We start from the raw sequence: 19,581 nt of genomic DNA, 5'->3' as shown, positions 1-19,581 counted from the left end.
CAAATTTCTATCTATGAACCAGTGTGACAGCCGTGCTCCTCTGGGGCAGTGCGGATCACAAACCCCAGGACGAAGCATGGGGCTCATTTTGGCATGTGGCACTCATTTCCTGAGCATATCAGCACAATAGAAGATGGTCTCATTGAGCATTTGGTGATGCTATGTATGGAGAGCGCACTGCAAAACTAAGTTGGATTATGTCCATTCAGAGCCACTGCCCAGATCTGCATGCCTGCCCAGCTGGTTAGAATTATTTTGCTGGGCTGCTTCCCTGCCCCACTCTAATGAAATGCACAAAGGGCAGCCATAAAGTAAATGACTCGCTGATTAATATTAGCACACACATTTAACAGACTAAATGATCTGTAAGGGTGCACTTACCCACAGGCTCTACCAGCTCTGCCCTCCTCAACTCCCGGCCAACCAGACCCACCCAGGGGGAAACAGGATACTTCAAAGGGGCACACACACTTCCCTACAGGAAGCAAGAGGGCTGCCAAGTTATATTCTGCACCGTCCTGATCATGAGAAATGGTAGACCTAACCCAGGCTAGTCACACCACTATCACTGCACCCAGTCCCCTTTCGGCAGGGAGCACGACCTCTTATTGGACTGGGAAGCGCCTGGTGAACTATTGGAACTAACCAAACAACATTAGAATTCTCAATACTGCAGATCAGCCCTTGGCTGTGGAGCCCCCTCGCCCCCCTCCCCCCAACAAGTCCCCCAGCACCACCTCAGAGAGAGCAACTCCAAGGACACTGGCAAAGCAGGCAGTTGGCAGATAACCTCTGGAGAAGGAAAGAGGATTGAAAGCTTATTGTGGAGGAAAGAGGGGCAACAAAGAAGGCTCCTAAGGACCAAATTTCCAGAAGTGACAAATGAAGTCGATGGGAGCTGTGAGTCCTTGGTACCTCTGAAACGTCAGACCCCAGATCTTTAAAAAGCAATGGGCCTAGGAGAAGGAGATCACACTTTCCCCTTCGCTGTGCCTCTGTGTGCATATGGTGCAAATGCCAGGCTGCGAGTGGCGGGGGAAACGAGAAGTCTCTCTCCCAAGAGCTCAGAATGGAAGATGAGGCGAGACGTCTGTGCCCTACAATAATGACTCAGGATTGGCTCAGTGGCAGAACTAAAGAAAAACCCTTTATGGCTCTTGTAGGTTAAGATGAATCCATGCAATGGTATCTGACACATAGGGCCGGTTGCCCTAGGCGAAACTTCCACCTTGCACCCCCCCACACACATCGGTTCATTGAGGGGCAAATCCCAACGAGCCTTTATAGACCCCAGGGGCCAGCCTGCCCAGGGGCTGCTCCCCAGACCAGGTTCCCCCCCTCCCCGCCCCCTGAACTCCCCTGGAGGGTGCACAGCCCCCCTGCGAGCCCTCCCCACCCCACCCAGGCGGCCCCCGCCCCGAGTCCACTCACTGGCTTTGCCGGGCTTGGGCTGCTGCAGCAGCTCGGCAGGGAGGAGCCACCTTCCGGAGAGCCGGAGAGCCAGAGCATCCCACTTGTGGCGGTGGCGAGCCTCAGCCATGGAGGAGGAGCTCGGCAGGGAGGAGCCAGCATGGTGCAGGGGTGCAGCAGCCCTGCAAAGGCGGCGCCGCCGCTAGCGGGGAGCATCTGCGCCCCCCGCCCCTCCTGCCCAGGCTGCGCCCTCCCCCCCATGTCAGTCCCAGGATATTAGAGATACAAGGTGGGTGAGGTAATATCTCTTATTGGACCAACTGCGGTTGGTGAGAGAAGAGGTGTGTGTGGCTCGAAAGCTTGAGAAGTTGGTCCAATAAATCATTTTATCTAACAGACACAAAGGCCGTGATTTGCACAGCTGTTCCCTGATTACTGAGGGCATTTCATTCCTAGAACTCAACAGGTGAGTTCACATTCAAATGATGCACTGGCAATTTGCAATGCTATCCTTGCAGTCACCCACATGGGCTGCTGTCGAGCTGCATGCATCCCACTTCAAGTGCAGTTCATCATGGGTCACCAAAAGTAATGAAAGGCAGAAGCACTGAGCTACCGAAAGAAATCTAAGTAAAACACTGCAGTATGGGCACCATGTCAGTCTGCATTGTTTGAGTGAGCAACTCCATTAAACTTTAAAGGTACGTCTAATTCTTGCTAGTATCCTTGTATGTGGCCAGAACTGGCTGGCTAACGGCTCATAGAGCAGGAAGCCACATAGTGTTAAATTAATTCATCATGAACATGCATGCTCGTGGTTACTCTTCCACCTTGGTTATTAGTTACGACGATGACAGGGGTATCTTAGTGGTTAAAAATAATACTCAGGGTCTGCTAGAGTGCTATTACTTTGGTCTTACATGTCCACTAGAATGAAAAGATCCCAGCTACTTACCTTCCTTCAGTTTCCTCCTGTCAGGAGTCACAGAACAGGCCTAGCAATGTGTCCAACTATCAGCCAATTGGCCACCTGGACTGCTGTTTTCATTGTGCCAAAGAGCAGCGAACACATGCAAACAGCATTAAGTTTAAAGGCTGACCCGCAATTCATTGTTGCAATCCAAACCATGCCACTTAACCCAGAAAAGAGGCCAGGACAGATAAACTAATCAGATACTGTTGCCATCAAAGTACAACACAACAACGGTTGCCCCCAGGATGAGCAAATCCTCTCAGTGACTTACCTGCCAACTGTCAGAGTGATCTCATCTATGCAGCTCTTGATTTTGTTCTGCGCTTCTAAATGTGTCATGGTATCCGTGTTCTCCCCATCAATTGCCATGATGACATCTCCTATACATAAATTGGCTATTGCAGCTTTGCTGCCAGGAGTCACCTAGGAGAGAATAAGAAGGTAACAATCCAAGAGAAACTGGATTCTTCCATACAATTTCTAGTCCCTTCAAAGTGATGTCCCAGACAAATTTCAGAAACAGTTGACAAAGCCCACGGTGTTGTCTGGTTGATGTCAAGGAGTGGGGGCAGGGGTGAGAGAATTCAACATTAAAGGTATGTTTTAAATAAAAGGGCGACGGAGTTTAGATCCAGATACCAATTTTCCCCAAATCCAGAAGTATTAGAGTCCAGGGTTTTGCTTTGAATCATAGATATGGGGATGTCATCTTTTCCCCATATGCAAACTTCAAACATTTATTTCTTCACCTAGATGACTTATTTTAGACTAAGGAAAACAACCAAGAATGAACAAAGTCTCAGAGAGAGAGAGCACGAGCGAGCTCGCTCAGCAACTCACTAACAGTCTGCAACTGAACACAACTGCTCTCCACCATGGAGGGCCTCACAAAGGGCAATTAGGAAGGCAAGCTCCTTAGTAACGGAAAGAGGCAATCCACCAAAAACAGTGTGCCAGAAGCATTAGAGAAATGTACACTACGGAAGGCAGCTACACAAGTTCAGATCTAGATCACGCGCTTACAAATCTGAGCACAGGGGTGAGGTTTGGGTCTGAGATTTTGGTTTAGGCCTCATCTCTAATTTTAATGAGTCAATTAAAACCAAAAATAGTTGCAAGATAGTAATTCCCACTTTGAAGTAAGCGACTTGAAGGTAAAAATGGAGCAATTCAAGCAGGATGGGAAGTTCTGCATACATAGGCAAAGCATTGGAAATTTAATCCCACATCTAACAGGTGCTGCTGTGAGCACTAAGACATTTAGGGATGGCAGGCAGAGAGCCATGCAGAGTATTAACATACTCAGGCACATCGGCGCTTCTATTGGGTTTTGCCTAGCTTATGCAGAACTGTGCCCCACTGTGAGCACTGACATGCACTCAGGCACCTCTTCCACATTTCCATTTCTTTAACACTAGCAAAATGATTCATTGATGCACTGCAGGACCCACTTCTCTGGACTCCAGAGGAGATGGGAGCTAGATGTCCTCTAATCTGAGCAATGAGCACACTTCTTTATCACCTGTGGCCACAGATGGTTCTGTCTCTGCACCTGCAAGGTTCTGTACCAGCCTGTGCTGTGATCCTGCCCAGGGGCACTGGAACAGAGGGGGGCCAAGGGGCCATGGCCCCCCCACTTTTCGCCACGGGCAATCGCAATTAATCACAGTTTTAATCACACTGTTAATAGAATACCAATTGAAATTTATTAAATATTTTGAATGTTTTTCTACATTTTCAGATATATTGTATTCTGGGTTGTAATTGAAATCAAAGTGTATATTATTTTTGATTATAAATATTTGCACTGTAAAAATGATAAACAAAAGAAATAGTATTTTTCAATTCACCTCAAACAAATACTGTAGTGCAATCTCTTTGTCATGAAATGGCAATTTACAAACGTAGAATTTTTTTTTGTTACATAACTGCACTCAAAAAACAAAACAACGTAAAACTTCAGAGCCTACAAGTCCACTCAGTCTTACTTCTTGTTCAGCCAATCGCTAAGACAAACAAGTTTGTTTACATTTACAGGAGATTATGCTGCCCGCTTCTTATTTACGATGTTACCAGAAAGTGAGAACTGGCGTTCTCAAGGCACTGTTGTAGCCGGCGTCACAAAATATTTACGTGCCAGATGCACTAAACATTCGTATGTCCCTTCATGCTTCGGTCACCATTCCAGAGGACATGGTTGCATGCTGATGACGCTCGTTAAAAAGAAATGTGTTAATTAAATTTGTGACTGAACTCCTTGGGGGAGAACTGTATGTCCCCTGCTCTGTTTTACCTGAATTCTGCCATATATTTCATGTTATAACAGTCTCAGATGATGACCCAGCACATGTTCATTTTAAGAACACTTTCGCTGCAGATTTGACAAAATGCAAAGAAGGTACCAATGTGAGATTTTTAAGGATAGCTACAGCACTCGACACAAGGTTTGAGAATCTGAAGTGCCTTCCAAAATCTGAGAGGGACGAGGTGTGGAGCATGCTTTCAGAAGTCTTAGAAGAGGAACAGTCCGATGCGGTAACTACAGAACCCAAACCACCAAAAAAGAAAATCAATCTTCTGCTGGTGGCATCTGACTCAGAAAACGAAAATGAACAGGAGTCAGTCCGCACTGCTTTGGATTGTTATCGAGCAGAACCCGTCATCAGCATGGACACATGTCCTCTGGAATGGTGGTTGAAGGGCCATATGAATCTTTAGCGCATCTAGCACGTAAATATCTTGTGACGCTGGCTACAACAGTGCCATGAGAACACCTGTTCTCACTTTCAGGTGACATTGTAAACAAGATGTGGGCAGCATTATCTCCTGGAAATGTAAACAAACTTGTTTGTCTGAGTGATTGGCTGAACAAGAAGTAGGACTGAGTGGACTTGCAGGCTCTAAAATTTTACATTGTTTTGTTTTTGAATGCAGTTTTTTTGTACATAATTCTACATTTGTAAGTTAAACTTTCACGATAAAGAGACTGCACTACAGTACTTGTATTAGGTGAATTGAAAAATACTATTTCTTTCCTTTTTTTTTTTTTTAAACAGTGCAAATACTTGTAATCAAAGATAAATATCAAGTGAGCACAGTACACTTTGTATTCTGTGTTGTAATTGAAATCCGTATATTCGAAAATGTAGAAAACATCCAAAAATATTTAAATAAATGGTACTCTATTATTGTTTAACAGTGCAATTAATCACAATTAACTTTTTTTAATCGCTTGACAGCCCTACGTCAGATGCTAAACCAAGCTCATCAACACCTGTGGTAATTACAGAGTTTACAGAAGGTGCGGTAAAAGCAGTGGCATTCACCACAGCATCCTAGCATAATTCCAGTTCAGCTAGTTACAGTCTGTCTCCCTTAAATTCAGTTTGCTCTTTCAGCTCAACACTATGCTTGGCTTCTTGTCTTAAACTGTTGCCCTGCTAAACAGCAGCTGTGCTTTTCCTCAGAGGTGAGTGCATTCAGTGCTGGGTCAAGTGATCCCTGACTAAGCTTACCAGAGATTGCAAGCCTTAATAAGGGCATGGCTACACTTGCAGATGTAGAGCGCTTTGAGTTAAACCAGCCTTCGGAGAGCGCAGTAGGGAAAGTGCTGCAGTCCGTTCACACCGACAGCTGTAAGCACACTGGTGTGGCCACATTAGCAGCTCTTGCAATGCCACAAAGAGCAGTGCATTGTGGTAGCTATCCCAGCGTTCAAGTGGCTGCAACATAATTTTCAAATGCAGGGGGTGGGGTGGAGTGTGACAGGGAGTGTGTTGTGTGTATGTGGGGGGGAGAGAGAGTGGGTTTTTGGGGTGCTGAGAGTGTGTCAGCATGCTGTCTTGTAAGTTCAGACCCCCCTCTCCCCCCTGCCTCTCTCTCACACACTCACAGCAAGCAACATTCCACACTAATGGCTTGCTTTTTCCCAGAGCAGATAAGCATGCTGGCTGTCAGAAACAGAGCTTTGAAAGGGCATATCCGCATTCCTACAGCGGATTCCAAAACAATGACGAGAGTGGCCACTTGACTTAAGGGGATTATGGGACGTTTCTGGAGGCCGATCAAAGCGCAATAATGCAACACCTCGTTCCCACTGACGCTGGGGCCAAGGCGCAACAAGCATTATGCTTTTCATGGAGGTGGATTACCAGGAGCGCTCCACCTGCAGAGTCCAGGCGCTCTAAGTGCCTTGCTAGTGTGGACGGGTTGGGAGTTAGGGCGCCCAGGGCTGCTTTAACGCGCTCTAACTCGCAAGTGTAGCCATGCCCTAAGTGTGTATACAGCAGTTTGAGCTCGTGGGAGAAAAGGCACTACGCAGAAGTACCGCTAGTGCAATATTAATAGAGGAAAACAGAGAAAAACTCTAAAATTTTACATTTCAGACTGATGAACTAAATTACTTATTTTTTCCACTTCATGTTAAAAGGAGAATTTAGAAACTGAGGCCCAGATTCACAAAGGTATCTGCACTTAAAGTGTTGCATGTCTACACTTACAGTGGTACAACTGCGCCGCTGCAGCGCGTCTGGTGAAGACATTCTATGCTGACAGGAGAGAGCGCTCATCAGCATAATAAACCACCTCCACGCGTAGTACTGGAACGAGGGGTGCTGCCGCACCCCCTGGTTTGAAGTGGTTTCCATCATATACAGAGTTTACAGTTTTATTCAATAGCTTTCAGCACCTCCACTATACAAATTGTTCCAGCATCTATGCCTCCGCAAGCGGCAGAAGCTGTGTGGGTGGGAGCAGCTCTCTCATGGACATAGTGCTGTACACACCAGCACTTCGGTCAGTGTAACTTATGTCACTCAGGGAATGGGGGGGGGGGGGTTTATTCACACCACTGAGACACAGAAGGTGTAGTGAGCCATAGCCCTAGTCACAGGCACCGACTATTCAAATTGCTGGGGGGTGGTCGACCCCCGGCTCTGCCCCAGCCCCCACTCCACCCCTTCCCCCAAGGCCCCACCCTCACCCCATCCTGCCCCAACTCCACCCTGCCATGCCTCTTCCTGCTCAGTTCCACCCTCGCCCCCGAGCGCGCTGCATCCTCACTCCTCCCCCATCCCTCCCAGCCTCCAGCATGCCGCGGAACAGCTGCAGGAGGCGGGCAGGAGGCTCAGGGAGGCAGGGGGGATGCACTGCTCCATGGGGCCCGCCAGCAGGCAGGAGGGGCTTGGGGGAGCTGATAGGGCGGCTGCCAGTGGGTGCTCAGCAAAACCATTTTTTCCCCCATAGGGGCTCCAGCCCTGGAGCACCCACGGAGTCTGTGCCTATGGCCCTAGTCACCTAATTCCCCTTGACTCCAATGGGAGTCAGGCACCAAATACCTTTGAGGGTCTGGGTCTCAGGCCCTGTACTGCTGTCAGGCCAGAGCAGGTGGATCCCTGCGCCCACACAAAGCTTGACGGACTTTGTCGGGAGGAATGCACAGATCCAGCTGCAAGATCGGGGCCTAACTTAGGGCTTCTCTTCACGTAAAGTGCTGGAGCAGCATAACTGCGCCAGTGCAGTGGCACTTTAAGGAAGATGCTCCTACACCGACCGGACAGCTGTTCCCATCAGCGTAGTTAATCCACCTCCCCAAAAAGCGGCTATGGCAACGGGAGAAGCTCCCTTGCTGACATACTGCCGTCTACATGTGTGGGGGGGGTTAGGTCGATATAACTGCGTCACTCAGGGGTGTGGATTTTTCATACCCCTGAGCAATGTAGTTATACCGATATAGGTCTGTAGTGTAGACCTGTCCTAAGCAACATTCACTTGCAACATTGCAACCACCAAGCAAGGTCCTTTAATGGCCCCAGGGGAGGAGGATAGTGATCAAACCAGGGATTAATCAATTATTTAAGAAACTAGCCTAAGGAAATGAGAAAACTGGACTGATCTGAAACATAAGCACAGGTTAAACCAGGGGTCTCAAACTCAAATGACCACGAGGGCTGCATGAGGACTAGTGCATTGGCCCGAGGGCCACATCACTGACACCCACCCCTTGCTGCCCCCGGCCCCGCCCCTGCCCCGCCTCTTCCCTGCCCCCATTCCAACCCCTTCCCCGAAGTCCTCACCCCAACTCTGCCCCCTCCCTGCCCCCAGGGGGTGCAGGAGGGGGTGCAGGGTATGGCAGGCGGCTCAGGGCAGGGAATTGGGGTGTGGGGTGCAAGAGGGGTGAGGCAGGGGGTTGGGGTGTAGGGTGTGGCAGGGGGCTCCGGACAGGGGGTTGGGGTGCGGGAGGGTGTGGGATGTGGCAGGGGGCTCCGGACAGGGGGTTGGGGTGCAGGAGGGGTGCGGGGTGTGATGGGGGCTCAGGGCAGGGAGTTGAGATGCAGGAGGTGTTCAGGGTATGGCAGGGGGCTCAGGGCAGGGAATTGGGGTGTGGGGTGCAAGAGGGGTGAGGGGTGCAGCAGGGGGTTGGGGTGCAGGGTGTGGCAGGGGGCTCAGGGCAGGGAGCTGGGGTGCGTGAGGGTGTGGGATGTGGCAGGGGGCTCCGGACAGGGGGTTGGGGTGCGGGCTCTGGCCCGGCGCCGCTTACCTAGAGCGGCTCCAGGGTGGCAGCACTGTGCACCGTGGTCAGGGCAGGCTCCCTGCCTGCCCTGGCCCTGCGAAGCAGCCGGAGTCCCGGGGGGGGGGTGCGGGGGGGGGAAACAGCGCCATGTGCTGCACTTGCTCCTCCAGGTACCACCCCCAAAGCTCCCATTGGCCGCAGTTCCCCGTTCCTGGCCAATGGGAGCTGCAGGGGGCAGTGCCTGGAAGCAAGAGCACGGAGCCCTCTACTCCCCCCCCCCCCCCACCTGCGGCTGCAGGGACGTAGTTCCAGCCGCTTCAGGGAGCGGTGCGGGGATCGCGGCGCCACGGGGTAGGCAGAGGGGCGGGGGAGCGTGGGGAGCTTGGCGGGCTGCACGAAAGAACCCGGCGGGCCGCATGCGGCCCGCGTGTTTGAGACCCCTGGGTTAAACCGTGCCTTGGAGCCAGGACACACCTAGTTTATGAACCTTCTGCAAGGGAACAATGATTTATTCTTTGGACTCATCCTACTTTTCAGCGTGCTGGAACAGCTATAAAGTAGTTGAGCAAGCCCAGCTGAGCTGTCAGTTATAAATATACATTGTTTATAAGATTTAGAGAGCTCCTAGTATGGGCTTGCAAGGCAGAGAACTTCCCCTGGCAAGAGAGAGAAACTTACACCAATGTGCATCAACCTCAGACAGACCCTGTCCGTTGTGACGCAGTTATTGTTTCCCTTGGGCTGCCCTGTGTATCCCATCACAGCTGCAGTAGGACACTTCCTGCAGATGGAGGGGTGCCAAATAATGAGATATTATTCTCTTCACACCTCTCTTCTATGACTGCATCATGCCCACAGCTTGACCTGGACACTTGACACCAATCCAAAGATCTTCAGATGTGTTAAAAGAAAGTGCTCATGTAACTGCCTCCCACTTTAAATCACTTAAATAGGCAATATATTTCCATAATAGCTTAATGCAGAACTAATGAAAGGGTCTGCCATATGCCAGATACTGAAAACATCCACCTACTAAAATTTAAACCCTATCCCAAATCAAAGCTCTCAAACACCCCTAGTTTTGGGAAATTCAGATCTGGATCTAAACTTTGCAGCTTCGATGCATCACTAAGGGAACTGTGCTCTGGTGGACTGAGACTTGAGAGATCGGGACCTGGTATCCCTGACTTGGCCATCAACTTGCTCTGTGACCTTAGGCCACTTTGTGCCTTTGTTTCCCCAGCTATAGAATGGGGATACAGCCTGTTACTCCACTTGGAAAAGGCACTGTCTACAGACATTTTCATTTTTTCTTATTATTCTCTGTAAATCAGATAAAATTCAAAATGGTTACGAAAAATAATGCACTAGCACTACCAATACGATACTGCCTTAGACTGAACTAGGCAGTTTGCTCTTCTTCCCAGTACAAGCTAATTCCTAATAGCCCCCCCAACACTGCTTACATCTAAAAGCTTTAACCTATAGAGTCTACAGGCAGCCAAAGGCATTGACACATGAGCCTGCTGAACAAAGCCTGATGAATCACAACTCCATAGGGCTGAGATAGTGGAGGCTGCAGAAAAACTTATGTTGTGGTTGCTCTGCACTTGAGGTATTGTGTTACCCTCCACTGCCTGCGTAGGGATGGTACGGGCTCACAGCCATTTTTGGGGCGAGGGGGCTGATGCAGACCCCAGCCCAAGACTAACACATCTCACCTAAGCAGAGGTTATAAGGGTGCCTCGTAAAGCAAGAAAAGCAAATTAGAAATAATAGTCTTTAAAAACCCACTTCTGTCATTCTGTAAATAATGGTTTGCCCTGAAATGTAACCTTCACTAAATCCTTCACCTGGCTGCTTCCAGACTGCATCTTCTGTGCCTCATACCGAACGTGTCAGCACAAGAGGGGGAGGCTAGCAAAGGGGAACGCCAGCCCCTCCTTCCTGAATGATTAATGAATAGAAATAAAATCTCCTCTTCTCCTGCTTGACTCAGCTGGCATGATCTGTGTCTGGCTCATTTCCCCACTAATGCTGCGTTTGAAATTCTCCCTGTTACAAATTAGGTCCGTAAAGTGAAAATCCTTCCAAACTAGAAAGGAATTGCATAGAGTTGCAGATAGGAAGATGTACGGTTGCCTCGTTTGCATTTCTGTCCCAGGCTTATCCTCCAGGGAAGATGGGGAGAGATGTGCGCATGTGTGGGAAGGAGCATGGATGAGGGGAAGCAAACTGAAAAACACTCCCTCTAAACTGTGGCAATCAGTGTTCCACCTGCAAATCCCAAGGAAAGGGACATCCAAAACTCACTGGAGGCTAGCATACAGCTACCACCACTAGCCAATCAGAATTCAGACAGCAAGCTTCTGGGAGCCAGAAAGCCAATGGACTAAGGGGCTCTCCTAACTTGTGAGGGGTTGCCAAATTATGGAACAGTCCCCATCTCCCTACCCCCAAGCAGAATGTGAGAATATAGGACTCTGCTGTAACTGTTTTGTCATTTATTGTGCTCCACTAGCTGTGCCTCATCTTAGACCAGATACAGCTCGGGTCACTTCTGAGTAACCTGCCCTGAAAAGATACCCAGCCTCTGTGCCTTGACCACAACCAGGCTGAGCATGAGACATTGACCTGGAGGGGGAGAAGAGAGCAAGCAGTCACCTTGAAAAGTGCAGGTGACATTCTTCTGGCCAGTCATGCCCTTTGAATCCCCTTCCAGCTGTGGGGGGAAGAGGACCAGGGAAAAGGGGATTTGGAGAGAGATTAAGAGGATGGGAGACCCCTAAACCTCACTGCTGGAGACCCCCTCTCTAGGGCTGCCAACTTTCTAATCGCACAAAACTGAACATGCCTGCCCTGAGGCCCTCCCCCTCTTCGAGGCCACGCCCATGCCCCACCCCTTCTCTGAGGCCCTGTCCCGCTCACTCCATCCCCCCTCCCTCCGTTGCTTGCTCTCCCCCACCCTCACTCATTTTCACCGGGCTGGGGCAAGGGATTTGGGTGCAGGAGGGGGGTCAGGGCTCCAGCTGGGGGGTTTGGGGTGTGGGAGAGGGCTCCGAGCTGGGGCAGGGGGTTAGGATGCGGGGGGAGGTGAGGGCTCCAGCTGGGAGTGTGGGCTCTGGGGTGGGGCTGGGGATGAGGGGTTTGGGGTGTGGAAGGTGGCTCAGTGCTGTGGGAGAGAGTGCAGGGTCCCGGCAGCTAAAAGGCTAAAATGGTATACCTTGCACAGGAAAACAATATAGTAAAAATCCTGACTTTATTTCGATGCTTTGCTATAGACACAGTAATCCCATACCTATAGGATAGTCAAGAAAGATATACACAGAGGAGAATAATTGAATTACATCCCCCTTCTTCCTCTCTCTTTCCTTTCTTTCTCTTCTCCTGAGACTCTTCCCCCATCTTCAGCAATCTACATAAACCTTACCTAAAGAGGGTCTTGACCAGAGCCTGGAGATTTTCAAAGTGAGATCTTCCTGTTCTCTAATCTGAGATCTCTTCCACTGAGCAAAGTCACCTAATACTTTTAAACAGCAATTTTTTGGTAAATCCGTCTTGTCTTAGCTTCCCTTCGGTCAGCAGTGCATAAAACTTGGACACCTATGGAAACTCTACAAGTATTTTTAACCAGACAAATATAATTCTGTCTTGGGCCCCTGAAACCCAAGATCAGTGGAACCATTTTAAATGAGGTCCAGTTCACGTGGCTTACCCGGCCAACATGTGGAAAGGACCAAACAAACCATAACCCAATAAGGCACAGGCTTGATCCTGCACCTTCACTTAGCAAAGTGACCATTGAAATCAATTATCAGAGGGGTAGCCGTGTTAGTCTGAATCTGTAAAAAGCAACAGAGGGTCCTGTGGCACCTTTAAGACTAACAGAAGTATTGGGAGCATAAGCTTTCGTGGGTAAGAACCTCACTTCTTCAGATGCACTTCTTGCATCTGAAGAAGTGAGGTTCTTACCCACGAAAGCTTATGCTCCCAATACTTCTGTTAGTCTTAAAGGTGCCACAGGACCCTCTGTTGCTTTTTATTGAAATCAATGAAATTTTTGCTTAAGTAACAACTGTCCAGAGGTGAAAGTAAGCCGGTACGGGCCAGTACGGAGGACCGGTAAGAAAAGGTGCAGTACCGTACCGGCAAGAAAATGGAGCACTCTCTCCCTCTCTGACTCTTCCTCCTGGCTCCAGCAATATTGAGGGTCCGGGGGCCTGGCTCCACAAATGTTCGGGGCCAGGTCTCCCCCTTGGCCCCACCTGCGGCCCCCCCATGCCTCCCCTGAGTGTGGGCTGGCCCCCCTTTGCTGCCCCCATGCACCTCCCTGGGTCCCGGGAGCGGTCTCTCCCCTGAAGCTCCATGCTGCCTGCCTGCATTAACTGCCGCTGCAGGGTCCTAGTGCCCCCCATCCAACTACTGCCAGGGCAGGCTGCCCTTCCCCCTCAGACCCTTTCATTTTCCGGTGGGACCCTCCACCTGCACAGCCACCCCCCCTGCCTGCAGTCACCGCTCTTGCCCCACGCTGGGCAAGGGACAGCCCCATCCCCCACCTCCAGTGAGGCTACAGTGAGGGGCAACAGCAGGGGAGGAGGCGCACATGTGATGGCAGCCCCCCGGGCATGGCACCTACCACAGGGGAGGCGAGGGGGATTCCTGGACCTGAGAGGGGCCCTAGGAGCACGTGAAGTGACAGTGGGGGGGGGGGGGTGAGTGTGCTGCCGGGGGGGAGAAGGGGATCCCTACCCCAGAGCTCGCTGCTGCCGGCAGGGAGAGGGCTGGGGGTAGTCCTCCTCTCTGACTCCAGTCCCAGGGCAGCCTGCCTGCACCCCAAACTCATCCCCAGCCCTTCCCCACCCCAGAGCCCACACCCCCAGCCAGAGCCCTCATCCCCCCACACCTCAACCCTCCATCCTAGCCCTGAGCCTCTCCAACACCCCAACCCCCTCATCCCCAGCCACACCCCAAATCCACCCCCAGCCTCACCCCATAGCCCTCAGCCCTGCACCCCCTCCCTCCCATCTCCAAACTCCCTCCCAGAGCCTGCATCCTGCACCCCAGTCCCCTACCCCAGCCCAGGGCCTGCACCCCAGACCTCCTCCCCCACCCAAACTCCCTCCCAGAGCCTTGGGCAGGTGGGGGGTGGAGTTTGGGGAGGCAGAGTTTGGGCAGGGGCAGGTTCTGGGCACCACCAAAATTTCTACAAACCTGCCACCCCTGCCTGCAAGAGCTGGTGCGCCATACTGGGGTGGATCGGCTTCCTGAGGCAGCAATTTAAAGGGCTGGAGCCCAGGGCCCTTTAAATTGCCGCCACAGCCCCGCTGCCAGAGCACTGGGGTAGCGGCGGCGGGGCTCGGGTGGCGATTTAAAGGGCCCAGGGCTTCTGCCACCGCTACCGCCCCAGGCCCTTTAAATCGCCACTGGAGCCCCACTGCCACTACCCCAGGGCTCCGGGGACAGTTTAAAGGGCCCGGGCCCTTTAAATAGCCCCCGGAGCCTGCCAGAGCCCTGGGGTAGCGGCGGCAGGGCTCTGGTGGCTATTGAAAGGGTTCAGGGCTCCCGCTGCCTCTACCACCCCGGGCCCTTTAAATGGCCACCGGAGACCTGCCGCCACTACCCCAGGGCTCCAGCAGCAGGGATCTGGAGATGATTTAAAGGGCCCTGGAGGGTAACGGCAGCCGGAGCCCCGGGCCCTGCTGCTGGAGCCCCGGAGCTCCGTCAGCAATTTAAAGGGCCCAGGGCTCCGCTGCGATAGCAGCAGCTAGAGCCCCGGGCCCTTTAAATCGCCCCCAAACCACAGGGCTCCCAGACACCTCTGCAGCTGGGAGCTCAGGGGGTGATTTAAAGGGCTTGGGGCTCCCAGCTGCTGCTACCACAGCCCTAGCCCCGGGCCCTTTAAATCCTGATTTAAAGGGCCTGGGGATTTAAAGGCCCCGCCTCTTCTGGTGGAGGCCACGCCCCTCCTCAGGACTCCGGAGTACCGGCAAGTCCTTTAAGTTACTTTCACCCCTGCAACTGTCACACTGGGCCCTGTGTTTTAATGGTTCGGGTGTCAGTGTGGACAGGAGGGAATCCTCTGTTAACTTCTCAGACTGCAGTCAAATCACAGGCCATGCAACCCTGACAAACTAGCAAGAGAGACTTTAGGCCCAAGCCTGCTGAAGTCACTGGGAGTTCGTCATTGGTTTGAATGACAGCAGAATCAGTCCCTCGGTTCATAGCTCCTCCTTCAGAGTGAGAATCAGGACTGAGACCAGGGTGACTTAATTGCTTTCATTATTGAGCTGGATATGGGAAGAGTGAGGGTTTGACTACCACATGGGAGTATCCAGCCTGGGGTCGAGTAATTGAATTTGCATTGCACAAATAAGTTGCTTTTGACTGGAAGTTGAGCAATCCGCTGCCTGCCTCCCCAATTCCCAGCCCTCTCTTTGAACAGCAGCACAAAACCCTCCTCTATTAAAAATTTGGTCCCACCATCAGTCCACTGTAGCCACATCTCACATATGAAAGTAAGTGCGGTCAAGCTGTGCCAGCATGTCTGACCTTTGCTGCCTGAAACCACCATCAGCAATTTTCGTAGAGTAGCTCTTGCCAATACTATATCACTCCCCTTATCTGTTGTCCCCAGTACTTCCTCAATGTAGATACTTAAATATATCCACTGTTGCATCCGCTTCGTGTGAAGGACAAGTTACCCAACTAGACTGTGCTGGTGACATTTAATGAGGCTCCTACCTATAGAGAACAGAATCGTGCTTTATGGCATAAAGGGGAAGCTCATTTCTCAGAATTACTGAGAGCAGAGTGGTGCAATGGGGCTCCATCTAAAGCAAGAGACATGGGAGGACCACCTATTCGATTCATTCTGGCCTACTCCTCCTCAGCCAGGCACCCATCTTGTCCACCTCTTGCCTGCCTCCGTCATCGCATTAGCCCCATGGCCTTGGGTGACCCCTACTCCACATATGTGACGCTGCATGGAATATGTGGAACACTTTGTGATACCAATATTATAAAATTGCAAGGAATCTGACAAGATATGCCATGTAAGGTATCTGTGAAAATGTTATGATTTGCCAAGTATAATAATCTTGTTTGTATCAGCTTTGTATTGTGAGTTAGACATGTATGGTATATCTGTATTTCAAACTTGTGCTGTGTTTCTGGGTGACACCCCCAGACAGATTGGCATCAGCACTGCCTAGCCTGTTCAATGGCCCATCAAGGGCCATCAACTGTACAATGAACCCATTGAAAGGAACTAGGGAATACATCTTATGGGTCAGCAAGGCACGTGGTATGTCTGTGGATAGAGAACTAAGGCTTTTCCAAAATTCCATGCCATGTGCTGGGTAGCTTGTGTTTGGGACAAAGGAAGTACAAGCCGCACGGCAAAAGACTATAAGAGGCAGCTGCATCATCTCCATTTTGTCTTCAATCCTGCTTCTTACCTCTGGAGGAACTTTTCTACAAATGAAGCTCTGAACAAAGGACTGAATGACCCATCCAAACTTTGGATGTGTTCCAGAGGGACTTTCAAGCCAGCAAACTCACCAATATTGCTAAGAACCTAATATATGGACTTTGAAGTCTCTGTATGTATCTGATTGCTTCACCATTTCACAACTCTCTTCTTGTTCTTTCTTTTTTCCTTATAATAAACCTTTAGTTTTAGATGCTAAAGGATTGGTTGGCAGCGTGGTATTTTGGGTAAGATCCAAACCTATACAGACCTGGTAACATGGCTGACCCTTTGGGGTTAGAAGAACATTTTGTATATGTGAACAGAGTTTTTTAAATAACTTCTCACTGTACTGGACCTAAGTGCTGATTGGGATTCAGAGAACTGGAATGCAATAAAGGGGGCAGTGTGATTTCTTTTGTAGTTTCTTGATAACCAATGTGGGGGATCAGAAGCACAGTCTGTGACTGGTTGGGGAGTTTAACTTCAGTGTTAACCACCAGTTTTGGGAGTATCTGCTCTCCCTTTTGCAGCCTGCCCTGACCTTGGCATTTTCAGTGAGGGCTATCCCAGGCACACTGGGTCACAACATACATAAGCTAGCAGAAGGTAATCAAAAAATAAGATAGAGGGAAAATTAAAAAAAAAAAAAAAATGGCCTGAGAAGAGATGCCAGCACCTCAATCAGGAGGAGAGGAATATCTAGTTATATTGTTGCTGATCAGCCAGGTGTATGGCCACATAGGCTAAAGTGGGTTCATACCTATTAGACATATGCCAGTGTTAAGTTTAATCCTTTGCCACCCACCCACATTTCTGTTTTGCCATATTCAGCATTTGAAATATGATGTTACACAGACTTGCTTTCTCCTAGTTGAAAGCCTGTAGAGAAAATTGAAACAAGCAGATTTTCCCCTTTGGGGAGGAGGGGGGAAGACCCAAACAGGCATGCTCCCTTCATATTGTTCCATAAGATTTGGTTTCTCATCAGCTACTGCAACAAGCTATTTTGTACCTTTACAGTCACCCACTACAGCAGAAGAGAGAATCAGCCTACTAGTGGCCCAACCATACACTGGTGCTAGGAGAAAGCAATTATAGCTGCCATTCGAGTGCTCTAAAGAGAAGTCAGAAGAGAAGCCTCCCTGAAATCAGCATTCTGTTGCACAACTACCCCTGGCAATACCCGGACCATTAGCATGTTCTTATTTGCTTTTGAGTTGTATTTACTTAAATGGCTGGGCCAGGTGACAAAAGGTTTGGTTTTTCACATAACCCTTGAAGAGCACTGACACAAAATGGGGAAAGGCGGCCATCTGACATGACAAACTCTGACCTGGCCCAGTTCCTTCCCTAGGAATACAATAGTCTCAGGGTGAGAAATACAGCATCTTCATCTTACAAGGAGAGCAAATTCTGCCCCAGCCTTTATGATAACAGTTAATGCCCAGGTGGAAGTCGCCTGGGTACTGGCTCATTTCCAAGAGACCATTGGGAGTGCTGGACCAAGAAGAGTTTCTGTCAGCTGGGATTTTTGGTAGGCGCAAATCCCTGCCTTCACTGTTCCTTGCCACTAACCACCCCTTACCCTGAAGCCTGTGCCAGTGTCTGATTTGTCCATGACACTAGGAAAAACGGGGGAGGCAGGTCAAGCTGGGAATTTGCTGAAACTGACACAGAGTTGGCACCTGTGCAAATTGCATCAGGACCAGCAGGCCACGAGTCACATTGTAAGAGAACCATCCTGGGCCATTTCTATACCAGGCAAAAATGGGATCCACCATTCACCACTGGAGCAGCTCCACATAGGGCAGCAATGGGTCAATCTGCAGGACAGACAGTGCTTTGGCATTTTTACTCCAAGCAGGATCTACTGATGCTGCAGTAATGGACACCCGGAGCCCCACCATGCTACTGCCTCCATCATCGCTAAAATACAAGTGGAGCTGCACCAGTAGCCACCAGGGGTGAATTACAGGGCCTGTTTTTGCCAGTGTAGATACAGCAGTCTGATGCATTTAATTAGGAGAAAGGCAAGAGAATGGCAGTGGCCCCTGGTATGCTGGGTTGGCCATGGAAGGAGCTGAGCAGGCAGAATGCTCCTCTTCAGCGTTCTATGGGCCAGACTGCATTGGCTGCCTTGACAAATGCTGTAGTGAAAATGCGAAGAATGACATGGTGACTTAAGGAAAGGGATCCCTGGTGTGCGGTCGTCCTTCATGCCCATTTCACTAGCCAACAGCAAGAAATTAGCAAATGTGCCCAAGCTGATACATAGCCAGTGGCCAAGAGGTTATTCTGCTCCAAGCTCATCTTGTAAAGTGATCCACATTTTGAAACAAAATTAAATGTTTCTTGCCAGCCCTCAAAACACTACACAGCGAGCGGTGCTGCCCAACAATGGACCCTTTCTTGTCTGCCAATTACCATCCATCTTATTTTATTTAAATAATTAAACAAACTAACATCTAAAACAAACTGAGGAGCCCTCCATTTATGCTGCACAAACCTATCCAAACAGTGACCGACATTAGTTAGCATTTGATACAGCACCTTCCATCCCTAAGCACTTGGCAGACTAAGCACATAAGGCACCAGTGATAAAGTCACCAAGTGCGGTGTAAGGTACCAGCAAGCCAGTCCATGGTGCATTGCTCAACAGCTAGAAGAGAGGGGAAATGCAGCAGATGCCTACTCTACTGAAGGGTCAGGCATTCTCCAGTGTCTACACAAATCTTTGTTTTTAAAAGGTCTAATCCCAGATTTGAATGGATAGGTCTCATTCAAATTATTCAAATATTGGTTTTGCCATTTAGCCCCCACCCCACGCCCCACTTCTAAAGTCCATCAAAAGCCCACGGGGACAGACCAGATGTTACCAAAAAGAGATGAAGTTGGTCTCAAAGGAATGTGTGGGGCCAGAACTGGGCACCACAGGGTTTATTCCTGGTTCCTCCCATCGAGTGGTTGTGGAACTTTGGGCAAATCATTTTACATATGAGGAAACAGATCCAAAAAGGTGAACTGGGGATGATACCTTCCTGCCTCCTAGCAGAGTTGGGGCTATTAGTGGAAGGCATCCTATACCTGCAAAATGTTTTGTTCAGGTTTTGGAAGATAAAACGAATGCAAGTTACCACTTCTCGGAGGCAGCCCTAGCTTGCTTAACCAGCATGTCAACAGCAGCTCATCAGGATCTCCTAGACTTCAGCACCATTA

At 50.0% G+C, this 19,581-nt stretch overlaps 1 protein-coding gene across 3 annotated transcripts in view; it reads right to left on the bottom strand.

Annotated features, from left to right (window-relative positions):
- PDLIM1 (PDZ and LIM domain 1) overlaps window positions 1–19,581 on the bottom strand; it is a 99,837-nt gene that overhangs the window by 68,255 nt on the left and 12,001 nt on the right. For all 3 annotated transcript variants that reach the window (XM_065407515.1, XM_065407513.1, XM_065407516.1), the window contains exon 2: window positions 2,655–2,806. In XM_065407515.1, coding sequence (XP_065263587.1) covers window positions 2,655–2,806 — 152 coding nt within the window. The remainder of the gene's footprint in view (window positions 1–2,654; window positions 2,807–19,581) is intronic.

The sequence above is a fragment of the Emys orbicularis genome, chromosome 7 (genome assembly GCF_028017835.1).
Source record: "Emys orbicularis isolate rEmyOrb1 chromosome 7, rEmyOrb1.hap1, whole genome shotgun sequence".
NCBI classification, from domain to species: Eukaryota; Metazoa; Chordata; order Testudines; family Emydidae; genus Emys; species Emys orbicularis.
The sequence above is the reverse complement of the archived record's forward strand: the minus strand, read 5'-3'. Positions and strand labels throughout refer to the sequence as shown.